Source organism: Culex pipiens, chromosome 3, assembly GCF_016801865.2.
Source record: "Culex pipiens pallens isolate TS chromosome 3, TS_CPP_V2, whole genome shotgun sequence".
Taxonomy (NCBI): Eukaryota; Metazoa; Arthropoda; class Insecta; order Diptera; family Culicidae; genus Culex; species Culex pipiens.
The window spans coordinates 168,329,186-168,348,931 of NC_068939.1; the positions used below are offsets into that span (position 1 = coordinate 168,329,186).

The 19,746-nt window shown below is 35.7% G+C and overlaps 3 protein-coding genes across 3 annotated transcripts in view; 1 reads left to right on the top strand and 2 right to left on the bottom strand.

Annotated features, from left to right (window-relative positions):
• LOC120431566 (zinc finger CCCH domain-containing protein 14) overlaps positions 1-5,741 on the top strand; it is an 11,630-nt gene extending 5,889 nt beyond the window's left edge. Inside the window, exon 4 of the mRNA XM_052709858.1 lies at positions 4,756-5,741. Coding sequence (XP_052565818.1) covers positions 4,756-5,033 — 278 coding nt within the window. The 3' untranslated portion in view covers positions 5,034-5,741. The remainder of the gene's footprint in view (positions 1-4,755) is intronic.
• Positions 5,742-11,212: 5,471 nt separating this feature from the next.
• Positions 11,213-12,764, bottom strand: LOC120426830 (mitochondrial chaperone BCS1). Its single transcript, XM_039591616.2, has 2 exons — positions 12,183-12,764; positions 11,213-12,119 (listed from the first exon to the last, which is right to left on the bottom strand). Exons 1-2 carry the CDS (start codon positions 12,643-12,645, stop codon positions 11,308-11,310), a joined length of 1,275 nt encoding a protein of 424 aa, XP_039447550.1. The 5' UTR covers positions 12,646-12,764; the 3' UTR covers positions 11,213-11,307.
• Positions 12,765-17,406: 4,642 nt separating this feature from the next.
• LOC120426826 (O-glucosyltransferase rumi homolog) lies at positions 17,407-18,874 on the bottom strand. Its single transcript, XM_039591613.2, has 2 exons — positions 18,636-18,874; positions 17,407-18,579 (listed from the first exon to the last, which is right to left on the bottom strand). Exons 1-2 carry the CDS (start codon positions 18,775-18,777, stop codon positions 17,510-17,512), a joined length of 1,212 nt encoding a protein of 403 aa, XP_039447547.1. The 5' UTR covers positions 18,778-18,874; the 3' UTR covers positions 17,407-17,509.
• Between the last annotated feature and the right edge of the window lie 872 nt (positions 18,875-19,746).

Below are 19,746 nucleotides of genomic sequence, written 5' to 3' on the forward strand. Positions count from 1 at the left end.
ACTTTTTGTCACTAAAACTTGATTTGCAAAAAAACACTATTTTAATTTTTTTTGGTATGTTTTAGAGGACATCATGCAAGGGCAATTCAGTGAGCAAAAGAGTTCCTCAATTTTGCCCAGAGTAACGAGAGTTTCTCAATGTTCCTCCGAGTTACTCCGATTGATTCTCACCATTCCCACCTAAATATATGTACCTTGTGTTTAAAGAAATAACAACAGGCCTAACAACCGGCCGTTGCTAAGGCTGTTTGTTTTGATTAAAAATCTAAGAACAAGTCTGTTTCGGAAGAAGCCGTACCATCCGTTATGTTTACGGACAAATATGTCCGGAATAAGGACCTTCGGTCGATAATGGCTTTCACGCATTTTGTGGAAATTGACCGCGTGATCAAGTGCGCCGTCGGAAACCACCAGGAAAAGTTAACCGATAACAGACAAACTTGCCCGTCTTTGATCGTGATCCGGAACTGCCGTGAACTGCTAATCCCAAAAAAGTCGTGTCTGTGTGCTGAAGAATGAAGTCTATCATGTTTCCGACAACCTGGGCTTCCAGAATGACCGCGGCGGCGTCGGAGGAAGGGGAGGGGGACAAGAAAACAGCCGGTACCTTGGCCGGTACAGCATTCAATAACCCAAATATCTGTTCCCGAAATGCAAGCGCTCCTGAAAGGCATCGTCTTCAAATACCGGCCAGAACCATCAGCATCCTCAGCTCCTCATCGTTAATGTTGGTGGAATTCCAACCCCTCAGTTCATCGGAGAAGCATTTTAGAATATAGTGAAATTGTATTTAATATAAATTTAATAAAAACTTTGCGAGTTTCATATTCCACTTTAACGATATTTGTACCGGAGTAAAAACAAAATATCAAATTTTCGTTTGTTCTGGTAGAAACGCCAGGATCGTCTCAATTCCCTGCTCTGCTACTGACTGTAGAAATGCCTTGATGATTCGGATCGATTATTATGAGAGGAACTTGTATTTCTTTTGGAAGCCGCTGTAGGGACCGAGTTATTATGGAGAGGACCCGGGAGGGATCAGTGAATGTAATTCAACAACTGCTTGATTCCCTGTTGGATTAGGCGGACTAGACTGAGCTGGAGGAATGTGGCGATGATCGTGGGTGGGTGGCTGTCCGGTTCTCTGAGCGAAGTTGTCTACAACTAGAGCTCAGTGACTACAATGTGCTGGAACTCGCGGGACAACTAACGGAACGGCAAGGACTATGTGAACAATGCTAAGTTGCCAAACCATGTAATTGGGTGAATGTATTGATATTCACGTTCCTTCCTGCAATGAAACGGTTCCCTCAACCTCTATCACTTTTTGCATCCGTCTTATAGAATACCCTCCAGGATTAGAATCGTAGATCTTTGACCAAAAACTCTTATGCGGCATCTTATACAGTAATTCTACGCGCTCCGGCTCCCAAACCGGGCATTAATTACCCCTACACTCCAACAGCTCAGTCGGGCCGCTTAATATAACATGAACCGTACAAGCAGCGTAATTTAGCTAAATATCACTTTTCATAGCCGACACTGCACATAGCAGAGAGTTACGGCCTCAGGCGGCGGAAGTGGTTTCTTCAATTTTCTTCAGGAGACCCGAAACCTAAAACTCCTTAATCCGGGAAAAACATGTAAACAGTAAACAACAGTATGACGCAAGTTTGACGTAGTCATGGTTGCATTTACCAAGGTATCGACAATCGGGTGGGAATTGAAAAACTCGGGAGGAAGCTGAGAAACTCAGAGTTACTCCGAGTTACTCCCAGAGTTTCTCACTGAAATGCCCTTGACATCATGCCAACTTTTTCAGAAATTTCCAGGTTGTGCAAAAAATCTTTGAACGAGTTATGAATTTTTAAATCAATACTGATTTTAAAAAAAATGGAAAAATTGGTCGCAAAAATTTTTCAACTTCATTTTTCGAAGTAAAATTAAATTTTCTATCAAAAAGTACTTTAGTGAAATTTTGATAAAGTGCACCGTTTTCAAGTTAAATCCATTTTAGGTGACTTTTTTGAAAATAGTCGCAGTTTTTCAATTTTTTAAATAAGTGCACATATTTGCCCACTATTGAAAAAAATATTTTTGAAAAAGCTGAGAAAATTCTCTGTATTTTTCTACTTGAACTTTGTTGATACGACCCTTAGTTGCTGAGATATTGCCATGCAAAGGTTTAAAAACAGGAAAATTGATGTTTTCTAAGTCTCCCCCAAACAACACACCATTTTCTAATGTCGATATCTCAGCAACTAATGGTCCGATTTTTAATGTTAAAATATAAAACATTCGTAAAATTTTCCGATCTCTTCGGAAATTTTTTTTTTAAATTTTTTAAACCAAGACTAACATTTCAAAGGGCCAAACATTCAATATTACGCCCTTTTAAAATGTTAGTCTTGGGTTAAAAATTTTGAAAATATTTTTTTTCGAAAAGATCGGAAAATTTCACGAATGTTTCATATTTCAACATTGTAAATCGGACCATTAGTTGCTGAGATATCGACATTAGAAAATGGTGTGTTGTTTGGGTGGGACTTTTTTTTTTTTTTTTTGTTTGATTGCCATGAGTCCACTGCGACCATTTATTTGATCTATTGTCGACCTGCTGATCTATTTTTAGATCTGCAGAGGCTGCCAATTTGCTGTTCTTGGGCATTTGGGGAACAAAGCACACGCGCTATTGTTGAGCAAGTGTGTTGATCTGTCCACACGCCGTAACATTTTTCCTTTCCTCTGTGCTGTTGTAGGGGAACTATACCCTTTCTCAGCCTATTTCTATTATCGGCCTATCAGCACTTTGATCATGAATTATAGCTTATATAAAGTGTTTTTTACTGTTCCAAAGTAATAAATAGCTCAAATAAAAGTGAGCAAGCAACTCTCCATTGTTGAAACATCTGAAAATGTTGATTTAATAGCAGAAACGGCAAAAGTGATGAGAATTGGTCGAACGGCTTAGTGTGATTAAAATGGGTATATTTCCCCTACTTTCCATATGTGTCGCTAGAACTGAAGTGCACTTTTTTATTACGCTACTTAGGATGTGTTCCCAGTGAAATCCCAAAAGCCCGGGACTCTTTCTAAGCAGTTTTTTTTTTGTCCCTCCAAGCACATTTTGCGGTTGGGCCCAGCGCACTCCGCAGATGCAAATATACAGAGCACTGCCGGTCCTCGAAACATGTGAAAAGTACGAGGAAAGGTGGTGCCAAGCCATGTGGGTTTCAAACCACGACCTTCCGTTTATCAAACGAAACCTGTAACCAATAGGCCACAGGAGCTCGGCTTGGGTGGGACTTAGAAAACATCAATTTTCCTGTTTTTTAACCTTTGCATGGCAATATCTCAGCAACGAAGGGTCGTATCAACAAAATTCAAAAAAGCAAAATATAGAGAATTTTCTCAGCTTTTCAAAAATATTTTTTTCAAAGGTGGGCAAATATTTGCACTTATTTAAAAAATGAAAAACTGCGACTATTTTCAAGAAAGTCACCTAAAAATGGACTTAACTTAAAAACGGTGCACTTTATCAAAATTTCACTACAGTACTTTTTGATTGCAAATTTGATTTTACATCGAAAAATGAAGTTGAAAAATTTTTGCGACCAGTTTTTCGATTTTTTGAAAAAATCAGTATTGATTCAAAAATTCATAACTCGCTCAAAGATTTTTTGCACATCCTGGACATTTCTGAAAAGTTGGCATTTGATGTCCTTTAAAACATATCATCATCATATCATATCAAAAAAAATAAAAATAAAAATAGTGTTTTTTGCAAAACAAGTTTTAGTGACAAAAAGTTAAATAAAAAATCACCAATTTTTTTTACCGTGTATCATTTTTTTTCCAGTGTAGTCCGTATCCATACCTACAACTTTGCCGAAGACACCAAATCGATCAAAAAATTCCTTCAAAAGATACAGATTTTTGAATTTTTATAAATCATTTTTGTATGGCCAGCTGCCAAATTTGTATGGAAAATTATATGGACAAACAAATGATGCAAAATGGCTTCATAATTCATTTTTATAAACACATCGGCATTTTCTCGATCGTCATTCGTAATTTGTCGATGATCGCGAAATCTGAATCGTGAGTCGAGAAATTACGATCGAGTGCAATTATCACCCTGACAGTTAACCTGTGTTGGGCTCCGGACCTTCGATTCGGACCAGTTCCTCCGCAACCTCAACACAGCCAAATTCCTGGCCGACGGACTTGTGCTGCCCCGTAACAAAGAGTGGGGGGGGGGGGGGGGGGTGTAGCGTTCAACTGCTACAGGAACGCTTCTAGTTGGCCACCGCCAATGTCCAATAAAACGCACCACTTAGAAACATTCGCACATACGAAAACTAACGTTTATTACACTTAGCACATTATATTAAAATACAATTATCGTTGGTTACAATAGTTAAAGTGTCCGGCGTGCCGGAGTCCCGGCGACCCGGTTCCCGTTGTCCTGAGCAGACCTTTTCTGAATAACTTGTCCTAGCTGCGATCTGAGACCACAAGCCCTAAAGTTGCCCTTCGGGCCCTTGCGATGTTTTATAGTTCGGGTTCTGATGCTCATGAGAAGAGAGTACAACTCTCGGTTCAAGCCCATTTTCCCGCGTCAATCAATATCTCACAAAAATCGATTACCAAAATCCCACCGATACAATATGCAGGGTTGAAGCCCCAAATATGATTAGCTTACTATCAAACAACCTGAATAAAATATTTCAAACCTCCCTCAAACCATTCCAGCTTCCTCCGTGGTCCCAGTGCAGAACTACAAAACCATCACGGCGAAACCGCTGCCGGCGCTGTGCAAGTTCTACCCGGGCTGCACCAACGGCCTCTGCCCCTACTACCATCCGAAGATGTGCCGCTTCGGGCGCAACTGCATGAACAAGGTCGAGTGCAACTTTTATCACCACGATCTGCCCGGTGGCGGCAGCGGCAGCGGTGGTGGACTCGGCGCCGACTTCCACGAGGTTCACTCCAAGGACAAGTTCAAGTGGATCTCGCCGTTTTCGGCTTGAATTTGAGTTTTTTTTTCTTCTTTCTCTTGGCTCTTCTCTTTGCTATTGTTTGTGCATTAGAATTACACACAAACGGACACACTCACACACTCTCGGAAGGATACTTTTAGTGCAAAGTATCGAATTATTACACACAAACAATAGTTTTGTTAATTGCTTCACACTTTTTCATTAGCTGAAAACTTTCTCAACCATAAAATTCAACATAAATACCTAACTCTTTATCGACTAAGGCAATACGTGACGTGTTTTTAATTGTTTTTCTAGTTTTAGACAACAACCCCGTAGGTATTTATTCCCCAACATTTTTTTTAACTCTGCTCTGCGTCGTAGTTTGAACTCGCGGCAAATTGTAAATAGTCTGACCCATACAACAAGAAAAAACATGAAATAGAGTGTGGATTGAAGATGAACTTTGACAAAAAAAAACTATTAAATAAAATAAATAAGAGAGGGAGTTTCGATTTGAAAATTAGAATTTTGAAGTAAAACAAATTGTGCAAAAAAAAGGAAGAAAGTAAGCGAAAGTAGTAGTTTTGTTCTGTTATAAACACACCCAATTAAGAGAACCTTTTTTAGGGCAAGAGAAGGTTGGTGTTACACAGTTAGTTTCCGTGCTGATAGATTACAACCGTACCGATTACACAAACACATGCAAACATTGAGTGGAGAAAATTTACAGAATAATATATTCGATTAACCTTAAGGCTCATTTGTGTATTATTTTAAATATCCGAAAAACACGACATCTCAACACTGCTTTGATCAAAAAGCCTCAACACTCGTGGTGAAGACTCGTTAAACCAGTCCCGTGGGCATGACGAAGGCCGATTTCAAAAAGTTTATTTTAGAAAAAGATAAACAAATTTTTATGCCTTTGATATAAAAAATCGTCAGTTTTAGATTTTTGTATTTAAAAAAAAAAAAAATGAAAATCGGGCTTCGTCATGCACACGGGATATGTCTTGAGAGTCTTCACCTCAAATTTCAGCCATTTTGGTCCATCCCATCTCGAGATATCGTGGCACCCGTAAATCAACTCGGTGTTTTGAGAAAAAACGATCAGAAAGTTTGACAGTCTGCTTTGCGCATGGCAACATTTTGGGCTCAAATCGTCTCTTACTCAGTTAAATCATGAAATGTCTTCATGAAACTTTTATCCACATCTTTTTAGTGGATTCAATAAATTTTCTGTAATTTCTTACATGTATGTAACCCCTTAAAAAATAAAATCTAAGAGATTATGTAAGGTTACTATAGAAAATATTTGCATGATTAGTTCGTCCACACAATTATCCATACACTTTAGATTAGTGCGCTGACCACGCGGACGCGCTGTCTTGTTTTTGCATGCTCATTTTCATTTCTTTTATGTCGCTGTTTGTGTGCATGGGGTGATTGGTTATTATAACTTATTGGACATCATAAGTGCAGTGCTTCAGGGGACGCGCAGTCCTGTTCTTTTCGCGATAATTTTCATCGTAAATGATCGTAAAAATTTATTCCAACTCGCATCGATCGATTTTATGAAGAGTAAAGCGTCATTTATTTACTATTTTTTAAATTTGCTCGCGTTATCTAAATTGTTGGCACGCGTTCGATAAAAAAAAAACTTTGTAAATGATCAATTATCTATCTTTCCGCAGCCGGCTGCCTAAGATTTTTAAAATTTCAACCGATAAACAAAATGCTCATGGTCACATCACTGCCACTCGTGAATCCTGACCTCATACCCATCTACTAACCCCCTCAAAACTCATGTGATACTTTGTCGGAGATGCAGTCGATTGGGCGGTCTCTATCACTCAAGTATCGGACTAACATTGCCATCCACTTCCCCGTGACCCTACCACTGGTCGTGGCCGGCGCCGGTATTGATCAGCATGATAGGGGCCTTTGAGAAGTTGCGAAGCGAGGAAAGATAGCTCCCACTTATCTTCCACGGCTCGTGGATGTAACTTCTGGAGGTCCTGGTCAATAACGGAGTAGCAACTGCGGGTGGGCACCTATGCTTATTAGGGTGGGTACGGATTTTAAAAAGTTCTCAGATCAAGTTCTGGTGTGGTTCCCCTTGTAGGGCATACCCAAAGGGACTCTCACGCCAAATTTCAGCTCATTTGGTTGAAAACTGGCTTGTCTCAAGCGAGTTCAAGTTTACATGGAAATTACTATGGGAAATTTTGAATTTTCGTTCATTCGCTCCTACAGACCTGGGGAAAACATGTAGAAACTTCTAAGATGGCCAAAAATGAGCGGAATCGTCTGGAGAACAACTTTCCCTAAGAGACCAGGCCGGTTCGTTCAACCCCCATCGAGCTCAACGGCAATACATCCGGGGTTTTCGGCACCAACGGTTTTCCCCAGAAAAGCAACAAATTTTCCTTAGCATGCTATGAATGCTTGATGAAAACCGCGACGCCACATGTCAAACAGCTACCACGTGATTGTAAAATTTGCACCATAACAGTTTTTTTTCTTATTTGGAGGTTCAGGATACATCTAAATAGTATCCTGATCACCATAAATGATAATTCTATGGTTCAAAAAGTAATAAAAGGTAATTTTTATAGGCGATGCTAGTCCACGTGGTAGCGGTTTGGCATGTGGCGTCGCGGTGTTCATCAAGCATTCATAGCATGCTAAGGAAAATTTGTTGCTTTTCTGGGGAAAACCGTTGGTACCGAAAACCCCGGATGTATTGCCGTTGAGCTCGATGGGGGTTGAACGAATCGGCCTGGTCTCTTAGGGAAAGTTGTTCTCCAGACGATTCCGCTCATTTTTGGCCATCTTAGAAGTTTCTACATGTTTTCCCCAGGTCTGTAGGAGCGAATGAACGAAAATTCAAAATTTCCCATAGTAATTTCCATGTAAACTTGAACTCGCTTGAGACAAGCCAGTTTTCAACCAAATGAGCTGAAATTTGGCGTGAGAGTCCCGTCGGGTATACCCTACAAGGGGAACCACACCAGAACTTGATCTGAGAACTTTTCAAAATCCGTACCCACCCTAATGCTTATGCTTATGCTTATGCTTACAATTATCCATACACTTTAATCTGCTTTCCATACCAAAGGCTACCAAAATAATAAAAAAAACTGTACCTTTAAAACGGATTTTCTGATCGATTTTGCGTCTTCGGCGAAGTTGTAGCGAAAAATCAAATTTGATCCCGTCTTATGAATACCGCGTCCAAATTATTTTTAAATGGTCCAATAAACAAAATTTTCATGTTTTGCTTATAGAGATTTTTGGAATACTCCTGAATGAAGGCGGTTTAAAAAAAACCTAAAAAGCAAAAAAAAAACATGTTCTTTTGACCTTTTCTTTTAGAAATAAAGGAGGTAATAAACTATGGCAAACAGACATACTCGCCCTTTTTGTGTTTGGCAGTTTGCCAAACTTGCAAACTTGTTTTTGGCAAACTTGCAAGCAAAGCCTAATTTATGCAGGCTGACTAGAGGGTGATGATTCTCGAGATTTTCAATTTCCCGGGAATCGAGAGTTGTATTTTGCTATTTCCCGGGAATTCCCGGGACCCGGGAGTTTTTTTAAACTATGCAATAGTGCCAATAATTTAACAGAAATGTAATAAATTTGTTCAGTAACATGTTATGTTATAAACGAATTCAGTTACAATTAATTCAAACTTATTCAATGAAACGTTAATTTAAGTAGTCTCGTTTTATAGTTCACAGTTCTACATTTTGATATATTTTTTCTAATTCTGAAGCTTTTTGCATGAACTTGTTATTAGATTTTTAAAAATTTAAAATTAGCTAATGTATAATTTCCCAGTATCTTTATTTTTGCAATTTTATAAATAACGACTCAAAACAACAATTTAAAATTGTTTTTCCTTCTTGGGCCAACTGTAAATATTAAATGAAGAAATATTAACAGTTATCCGGAAAACCAGAATTTTAACAATTGGCGGACCTAACCATTACAAAGAGTTGCAGAGTTATTTTTCAAAAATGTTATTTAATATTGAGGTTGATGCTAAACCCAATACTACTATTGACATCAAAAAGGAAATTACCTTGATACAGCGAAATTAACTTACCTAGAATAAAAAAACGAAATTATAAGGTTTGCTATGCTCGAGAGATGATATAGAAAATGAACTTATTTTAAAAATGCTTTTCCTTCTTAGAAATAATAAATTGAAATAATATTAAAAAAAAAACTTGAGTTTTTCATTTCTGGGGTGTACCTGCAAAGTATGCTTCAATGTAACTTTGTTTACACTCAATTATAGTTATTGGAATTTTTGACAAGTTAAAATTTACACTTTCTAAATAAGAAGATTATAAAAGCATTGGTTTATTCAAACTTAAATATCGATCATTGAACACTCAATGTTCTGGACAATTTCGATTTTTTCAAATGGTTTTCTTCCGGGAGTCTCGACCAAATTTCCCGGGAATCGAGAGGTCCAAAAATGATCGATTTCCCGGGAATTCTCGCTCTGACCCGGCTGACGTTTCTGCAAACAAATGCAGGCAAACAAACAAAGCAGACAAACTGTCAAAAATGCCAAAAACTGTCAAAAATGCATGCCATAGTCCAATACCTACCTAACTCATTTTTAAATTTTTTTTTGTTTTGAATTTTATAACTTTTGTAAATTTTTAAAGGAGTTGCACAGTGGGCGAAATGGAACCCAAAATCGGACTCAATTGAACGCGGCTGGTTCCCTGGTATGAAAAATAGTACTTGTTTTGTAAAAAAAATCCGGGGAATCAATTGGTGATGGTTTCATCCACCACACGAAACGGCAAAGGGTCCATTTTGCCCCAATTTATCATTTTTTTACATTTTTACTTAAAAATCAGTCTGTATTTAGTGTTGGTTTTCCCGAGTTCCGGGCTGTCGAGAGCAACTCGCCGATTGTTCGTGCTCTCTTCTGCTCGCAAACGGGCTAGCTCGCGAGCCAGATTTGAATTTAATTGAATTTATACCTCTATACCATCGCGTCGTACGCATTCATAAGTCTGTGAAACAAAAGATCCTATAAGCTATTGTCTTTCATATGTTTATAGGACCTTTAAAAAACTATAGAAAATTGTAAGCTTGGAACGAACCGCTAGCACGAGCCGTCCGCGAGCGATCGCGGCGAAAATGCGAGCGAGGAGAGGAAAGCACTACAAGTTCTCTCCCTCGCTCGCGAGCGAGCAAAGCTTCTCTTCTTCTCGCTCGCATTCCCACACTGATTTTCCAACTCATAACTTTTTTGTTCAATGTTTTGCGTTTTTTAGAGATTTTTTTAATGTTGTTGAAAGCTAACATGAACATTTTTATTGTGTAACTCAAAATTTTATGCAGACTCCTTGATTTTTTTTATATTTAATAAATAATAATTTCTTTAATTCATCTATTATTTTAATATTTTTGAGTAGACTGGTACAAGTATTATTTGTAGACCTCCTTTTAAACGTCCTTTAAGCTATTTTTTCTTTATAGGACTATTTAAAAAAACAGGATTTAAAATTTGTGTTCTTCGGCTCTGGTAAAAAAATATTTCTAATTTTTCCAAATAAAGTTTAAACGAAAAGTTTTGGGATATTTTATCCATCACTACTGTAACAGTTGTAATATCAATAATTTGCAGAACATCAATGAATTAACGAAAAAAATCTAAAGCTTTTTCGTCTCCTCAAAATTTGTAAAAATATTACTCAAATTGATTAGAAATACTTATTTTCGATCTCTCTTTTTTCAAATTCTGTTTTATTTGATTTTTTTTGATAGATTAAATATTTTTTTTTTTATATTTGCTAGAGTTTTTAAGGTCTCATTAACATATGAAACACAATAGCTTATAGGTCCTTTTTAAAAAGTCTAATTTTGTTTCAATTGTTATTTTTATTTTAATATTTGTTAAAAAAATCCCATAGTAATTTCCATATAAACTTTGAACCGCTGGGGACAGGCCAATTCTCAACCAAATGGGCTGATATTTGGCATGAGAGTCCCTATGGGTATCCTCTACAAGGGGAACCTCAGTTTGCCGTGATCTGAGAACCTTTTGACGTACATTGAACATTAGTCTACTGGTTTCTTATACCAACTTTTTTGAAATGCAATGGGTTGAATGTTGGTCTACGTTATAATTTTAATAGCACACAAAGTTGGACAGTTCTTGCAAATTCTAATGATAAAGCACCATCTAAAACCTCTCATCTTTACTTACAATTTATTGTACAACTGTCTGGCTCTGCCTATACTTTCCCTCACCTTACCTAGAACCGATGCTGCTGTCGTCTCCCTCACCTCACGCATTGTCCCACAGGCCTGCCACGTTCGCGAGCACCGTCTGCTGATCAGACGTCTTGTGCATCATAAAGTAGCCCTGAACCTGCGCCGGGCTTACGTTCTTGCCGTAGCTCAGCACATTCTCGGCAAACAGTTTCGAATTCACGGTCGCCTCCTCGCCGGTGTAGAACCGCATAAACATCTGCTCGAGCTGGTGCCGGCTGCAATAGCCGACGTACTCCTTCACGTCGACGCGACCCGGCCGGATGAGGGCCGGATCGAGCCGATCCAGGTAGTTGGTGGTCATGAACACAATTCGGGCTTCGGTGGAAGCGACGCCGTCGAGGCAGTTTAGCAGCCCGGAGAAGGTAACACGGTTGAGGCCTTCGAAGGCGGCCTTTTGCTGTTTGGTGTCCTCGCGGGACAAGAACGCCGCGTCAATGTCCTCGAGCAGGATGATCGACTGCTGCGGGGCCACGTTCATCAGGTGGTTTAACCGGTCGTCGGTGAGTCCGCGCTCGGACAGGTTCAGCAGACAAATGCCACACTCGATCTCGCCGGCCAGGGCGGTGATGTAGCTGGACTTGCCACACCCGGGTGGACCGTACAGCAGGTAACCCCGGCGGTACGGGATTCCACGGTCCGCGTACCATCCGGGGTTCTGCATGAACTCTCGACAGTCTTTGAGGATGCGCTCGGACACGCCGTTATCGAGGACGACCGATTTGAGCGGTCGGCGGTTCCGGGGATGACCGAACTGGCGCCACTCGGAACCCATCGCGCTGTACATTAGCGTTTTGCCTTCGGTGTTTTTGAGCGCCAATTGTCGCGCTGGAAAATGAAACCATCAGTAGTAAAAGAATTCTTCAACCAGACCAGAACTCAAGAACCAACCTTCCTCCAAGATCCGAAAGTACAAATTCTTGTCCCTCCCGAACGCCGTCAGCTGGACCGTCTCCCAGGGCACGCCCATGTGCAGGTCGAGCGTGTGCTGCTCCCGGGCGCGGTCCACCTTGATCCAGGTTCCACCGTAGCGCATGATGTGCGTCCCAATCGACGGAATAAAGTCGTACTTGGTCTTGACGTGGCCCGTGTCCCGCTGCAGGAACGACGTTTCCACGCTCAGATGCTGCGTGTGCTTGGCGCCCTTTTGCGTAATCCACTGCAGCAGCCACTGGTACGATTTATCCCGGCACGGAACTTCCAGCGTGATCATGTAGTGCCGCCGAAACAGAATCAACGCGCCCTGCAATCCCTTACGTAAGAGCGCTGCGCCGGCACCGACCCCGAACAGGCCAAAGCCCGCCCCGAAGTACGGGTTGTCCGACAGCGTTCCGATGTAGTCCGTGATGGTCATTGTGGGGTCGGTTCTGGCCGCGGCAGGATTTCACCAATTTTATTCAGGTTTTTTGATAAAACAAATTTCACCATCAACAACTCGCACGCACGACGCAAGAAAACACACAAAACACATGATTGCGATAGGCGGAGGAGAAACGTCAGAATCTGATGCTGATGATGACGAAGAGAGGGAATCAAAACAGAAGCGATAAATAAGAGGATCGGGACGCGATGGGAGTTGGGTGTTGCAACCCATGGGTGGGAAGGGTGGGTGGGGAACAAAAGACACAGACAAAAGTATCATTTTGTTTGGAATTCTTTGAAAATACGAAAATACAATCGTAAAAGTTCAGATCTCAAGTTATTTAAAAAAAAAAGAACCATTAAACAAAAACTTAATGTATTTTTTTGCATTTCATGTGTTTTGAAAAACGTTTAGAAATATTTTTTTTGAAAATTAGAGAATTAGGGATATTAGAATTTTAGAATTTTAAGTTTTTAGAACATTAGAATTTTAGAAATATAGAATTTAAGAATTTTAGAATTATAGAATCCTAGAATTTAAGATTTTAGAATTTAAGAATTTAAGAATTTTAGAATTTAAGAATTTAAGAATTTCAGACATTTAACATTTAAGAATTTAAGGATTTTAAGAATTTAAGAATTGTAGAATATAAGAATTTTTGACATTTAACATTTTAGGATTTTAGAATTCTAGATTTTTTTTTTTCATTTTTTTTTAAATTTTAGAATTTTGAAACATAACTTATAATTTTAAAATTTTAGAATTTTATAATTTGAAAAAAATAACATTTAAAAATTCTACAAATTCTATTTAGAATTTCAGAATTTTAGAATACAAGAATATTAAAATTTCAGAATTTTAAAATTATAGATTTTTAGGATTTAAGAATTTTGGAATTTGAGAATTTTAAAATCTTAGGATTTTTAAATTTCAGGATTTCAGACTTTTCAAATTTCAGAATTTAAGAATTTTAGAGTTTTAGAGGTTTTGAATTATAAAGTTCTAAAAATTAAGATATTTTGAATTTTGAAATTTTAGAATTTTAGAATTCTAGAATTTTGGAAATATAGAATTTATGAATTGTAGAATTCTAGAATTTTAGATTTCAGAATTAGACATTTAAAATTTTAAAATTTCAGGGTTGTAGAGTTTTCAGAAATTTCAGATTTTTTGAATTTTTAAAAATTTTAGAATTTTGAGAATTTTTGAATTTTGGAACATTAGAATTTTGTAATTTTAATTTTTTTTAATTTTATAATTTTAAAAAATTAAAATTTTAGAATTTTAGAAATTTATAATTTTAGAATTTTAGAAATTTATAATTTTAGAATTCTAGAATTTAAGATTTAAGAACATAAAAATTTAAGAATTTTAAAATTTAAGAATTGAAAAATTTAAGAATGTAAAAATTTAAGAATTTAAAACTTTAAGAATCTAAAAAAATTAAAGAATTTCAGAATTTTAAAATTTTTGAATTTTAGAATTTTAGGCATTTAAAATTTTAGAATTTAAGGATTTTAGAATTTTAGAGTTTTAAGAAATTATGGAAATCTCAGTTTTTTAGGATAATATATTTCAGAATTTACAAATTTTAAAATTTTCTAATTTCAGAATTTTTGAGGCTTTAAATTTTTGAATTATACAATTCTAGAACTTAAGATTTTTAGAATTTTAAAATTTTAGAACTTTAGAGTTCTAGAATTTTAGAAATTTAGAATTTAAGAATTATAGAATTTTAGAATTTTAGATTTTAGAATTTGAAAATTTTAGGATTTTAAAATTTTAGAATTTTAGAATTTTAGACATTTAAATTTTTTAGAATTTTAGGATTTTAGAATTTTAGAGTTTTAAGAAATTTTAGAAATCTCATATTTTTTAGAATTTTTAGAATTCAAGAATTTGGGAACATAAGTATTTTAAAATTTTAAAATTTTAGGATATAAGAATTTACAAATTTTAAAATTTTTAATTTCAGAATTTTTGAAGCTTTGAACTTTTGAATTATACAATTCTAGAACTTAAGATTTTTAGAATTTTTTAATTTTAGAATTTTAGAGTTCTAGAATTTTAGAAATATAGAACTTCAGAAATCTAGAATTTCAGATTTTAAAATTTTAGAATTTTAGACATTTAAAATTTTAGGATATTAGAATTTTAGAGTTTTGAGATATTTTTGAAATCTCAGATTTTTTGAAATTTTTAAGAATTTAAGAATTTTGAAACATTAGAAATTTATAATTTTATAATTTAAAAAATTAAAATTTAAAAATTTTAGAATTTTAAAATTTAATAATTTCAGATTTTTAGAATTTTTTAATTTTAGAATTTTAGACATTTAAATTTTTTAGAATTTTAGGATTTTAGAGTTTTAAGAAATTTTAGAAATCTCAGATTTTTTAGAATTTAAGAATTTGGGAACATACGAATTTTATAATTTTAGAATTTTGGAATTTTAGGATATTAGAATTTTAGAATTTACAAATTTTAAAATTTTCTAATTTCAGAATTTTTGAATTATACAATTCTAGAACTTAAGATTTTTAGAATTTTTAAATTTTAGAATTTTTGAGTTCTAGAATTTTAGAAATATAGAATTTATGAATTCTAGAATTGTAGATTTTAAAAATTTAAAATTTTAGGATTTTAAAATATGAGAATTTTAGAATTTTAGACATTTAAAATTTTAGAATTTTAGGATTTTAGAATTTTAGATTTTTAAGATATTTTTGAAATCTGAGATCTTTTAGAATTTAAGAATTATGAAACATTAGAATTTTATAATTTTAAAATTTTATAATTAAAAAAAATATTTTTTTTTAGAATATTCAAATTTTAGAATTTTAGATTTTAAAATTTTAGAATTTTAGACATTTAAATTTTTTAGAATTTTAGGATTTTAGAATTGTAGAGTTTTAAGAAATTTTAGAAATCTCAGATATTTTAGAATTTTTAGAATTTAAGAATTTGGGAACATAAGAATTTTAAAATTTTAGGATATTAGAATTTTAGAATTTACAAATTTTAAAATTTTCTAATTTGAATTTTTGAATTATGCAATTCTAGAACTTAAGATTTTTAGAATTTTCAAATTTTAGAATTTTAGAGTTCTAGAATTTTAGAAATATAGAATTTAAGAATTCTATAATTTTAGATTCTAAAACTTTAAAATTTTAGGATTTTAAAATTTTAGAATTTTAGACATTTAAAATTTTAGAATTTTAGGATTTTAGAATTTTAGAGTTTTAAGATATTTTTGAAATCTCAGATCTTTTAGAATTTAAGAATTTTGAAACATTAGAATTTTATAATTTTAAAATTTAATAATTAAAAAAAATATTTTTCTTTAGAATATTCAAATTTTAGAATTTTAGATTTTAAAATTTTAGAATTTTAGACATTTAAATTTTTTAGAATTTTAGGATTTTAGAATTTTTGAGTTTTAAGAAATTTTAGAAATCTCAGATTTTTTAGAATTTTTAGAATTTAAGAATTTGGGAACATAGAAATTTTAAAATTTTAGAATTTGAAAATTTTAGGATATTAGAATTCTAGAATTTACAAATTTTCAAATTTTCAAATTTCAGAATTTTTGAAGCTTTGAATTTTTGAATTATACAATTCTAGAACTTAAGATTTTTAGAATTTTCAAATTTTAGAATTTTAGAGTTCTAGAATTTTAGAAATATAGAATTTAAGAATTTAGGGATTCTAGAATTTTAGATTTTAAAATTTTACAATTTTAAGACATTTAAATTTTTTAGAATTTTTTAGGATTTTAAAATTTTAGAATTTGAGACATTTAAAATTTTAGGATATTAGAATTTTAGAGTTTTAAGATATTTTTGGAATCTCAGATTTTTTAGAATTTTTAGAATTTAAGAATTTTAGAATTTTAGAATTTTAGAATTTTAGAATTTTAGAATTTTAGAATTTTAGAATTTTATAATTTTTGAATTTTCAAATTTTAGAATTTTAGATTTTTAGAATTTTTAAATTGTAGAATTTCAGAATTTAAGACATTTTAGACATTTAAAATTTTAGAATTTTAGGATTTTAAAATATTATAATTTTTAGAATTTTGGAACATGAGAATTTTAGAATTTTAAAATTTTAGGATTTTAGAATTTAATAATTTAAAAATTTTAGGATTTTAGGATTTTAGAATTTAAAAATTTTATAATTTTTTTTAGGATTTTAAAATATTAGAATGTTAGAACATTAGAATTTTAGAATACAAGAATTCTAAAGTTTTAGAGTTCTAAATTTCCAAAATTATAAAATGTTGAAAATTTAGGATTTTAGAATTTTAGAATTAGAACTTTTTTGCATACATGAAATAACAATTAAGTTAGCGTCATTTTGTCTGTGCTCTAATGTGCTCAACACAGAAGTGATACGAGTGGTACCCAATCCCAACCCAAAGTCATTTTAAATCCTTTGCAGTCCAATTTCGTCATTCGAGAATTACAACAGTTACGAAATATTCTAGCGGAGCTGGTTCTGCCAGAATCCTGCTAAAAGGGTGGAACATTTCTGCTAGAATGCTGTAAAAATATCCAGCTCTGTTAGAACTCTGCTAGAACGCCGTGACTAGGAGGAAAAGAAAAATGTTAATTGCACAACGGAATCGCCAATAATATTGTTTTTTAGGTTAGTAAAAATGCATTTTTTAAAACACAAAACAAAAAATCTTTATAGATTTTTTATATCGAATAAACTGGTAATTGTCATCAGGGTAACAACAAGTCTGAATATATTTCGAATCACGTGCTTTTTATTTTAAAATATTTTACCGCCATCATAATTGTTTAACAGTCACCACGTGCGTGAGATTCAATATTTACCTTTAGAGATTCTAGAAAATCTCGACGAGCTCCTCGTCCCGTTTCACTTCGTACTTTACCAGCTTGCCGTATCGGCGCAACAGCCGCTTCCAGTAGCACTCGACGTCCTCCATCCTGAGATGGTTCCAGATGTGTTCATAGCCCCGATTTGCAATTTCCTGCGCCAGTTGATCGTGCTCGCGGAAAAACTGAATCAACTGTTCCAGCTCCCACTCGTTGATCCCCACCGGAACTGGAACGTAGTGAACCCACGGTTTCAACGAGTCGTAGAAAAACTCTTGCCACTCTTGGCCCACGTGAAACACGAGCGATTTGCACAGGAAGAGATGCTTGAAGCGGAAGCTGGCCGCCACTCCGCGGAAATTGAACAGGTATTTGTACTGGCAGTGGTCTTCGAGTCGAACTTCCTGGGCAGGTTCTGCGTGCAGCGTATCTTTCGGAGATCTCCACGCTTGATTCTTCGTGTACTGAGCGTCCACCAGCTCGGGCCGCATTCGGGACAGCAGCACCAACGGATCGCGCTCGTCGGAAGTTCGCGAACCACGAAAGAACGCCTGGTTGAGCTTTTTCTCCCAGGGCCACACTTTAGCGGCTTTCCGCACCGACACCCGGTGCTGGTCCCATCGTCCCAACCCGGTCGGATACAGTGAAATCGCCGGACCGCCCTCCCAGAAGCCCCACGTCGGATACATAATGTCCAGGTAGTCGTTCGTCTTGCTAAACGACAGCACTGGCAGCGGTTCCCGCGGGGCGTTCCAGTGCCGACTGATTTGCGGCCAGTCGCGACAGTTGATGATCAGCTCCATGTCGGGCAGCTTCGGCAGGTTGGGTCGGATAAAGTGCTCCACGCCGGAACAGCGGGCCGGGAACATGCAGTCCCGCTGGCGGAACAGTCTGTGGCCGATGATTTGGTACTTGGTGCCGTAGGAACGGGCCTGCTCGATCATGTCCTGCGTGATGCCGGATCTGAACGGACGGAGGTCCGTCTTGAGAACGTCCAAATGGCAGGAGCAGTTGGACGATTCGCAGGGTTTGTAGGCCGCGAGCGCCTCCTCGATCAGTGTGATGTATTTGTTGTCCGCTGAAGATTTTGGATGGTTCAGTTTTTTCTCAACCAAAGAAAGAAGTAACTCTTACCGGCTTTGTACAGATTGTTGGTCGGTGCTTCCTGCTGCGTTTCAGCGCAGGTTTCTTTGGCCATGCACATTCCACCATCGTCGGTTTGTCCATTTTGAGCAAATATCACTAGTAATACTGATGTGAAGTAAATGCACTGCATAATTACTGGGAATGTTGCAAAAACTACACTAAAAACATTAGCGATAAAGAGAGATCTGAAAAATTCGATTTTGGTTTTACGAGTTTGTGTACAAACAAAAAAAAACGTTTTTTGAACTGTCAAAAATATTCACCACTCAAACAAGAGAAGCTTTTTCTGAAGTTTTTACCCAGTCAACTCAATCGAAATTCTGAAACGGAATTCATTTTGAATCGTTTACGTATTCCGTTTTAAGGCTAGTCTGCAGATCGGAAGGAAAGCTTCCCTAGGGGTCAACGCAGGGCCCCGGCGATGGCCTGATATGAGCTACCGAACAACATTGGCAATATGGCGTCGTTTGTTTACAAACATGGGATTGTTTGTGGACGAACCGAAAAATTTAATTTTTGAAAAAAAAAACAATAACCATTGTGCAATAACATTAAGTCTTCCAAAACAGACAAAATTTCGTTGAATTACAGACCAGAATTTGTTTTATTATTATTTTTTCAATTTAAACCTCTTTTATCGCGATTCTGATTAAGATTGCACATCAAATCATCGTGCCTTTAATGTATCTTTAGTTATCACATCGATTCGCTGTAGATTCGTGTTTAAATTTTGAAATTTAGCATAAATTAAAATCAGTTGCAAAATTCCCAACTTCAACCATGTGCAACAATTTCCACATCACCCATGTGGGAAACCGATAATGGGGTAATTCATGCGTTCCAAACTGTCAAAATTCCAAAACGTCATTGCCAATCTTCGGTTCGCTGCTTTTGTTCGTGTTTGAAGTTTCGGGCCGAGACTCTGGGTCAACGCAACAACCGATTCCGTGGGTTAAATAATTCAACATTCACGCTAAACTTTGCAAGCGTGCATCGCCCCCCAAAACAAACAAACCGACGGTAACATTTCAAAAGGCATCATGTACATTTTGACACTTTCTGGGTTATTGTATATTCTAAAAGTACTTCTAATAAGCTA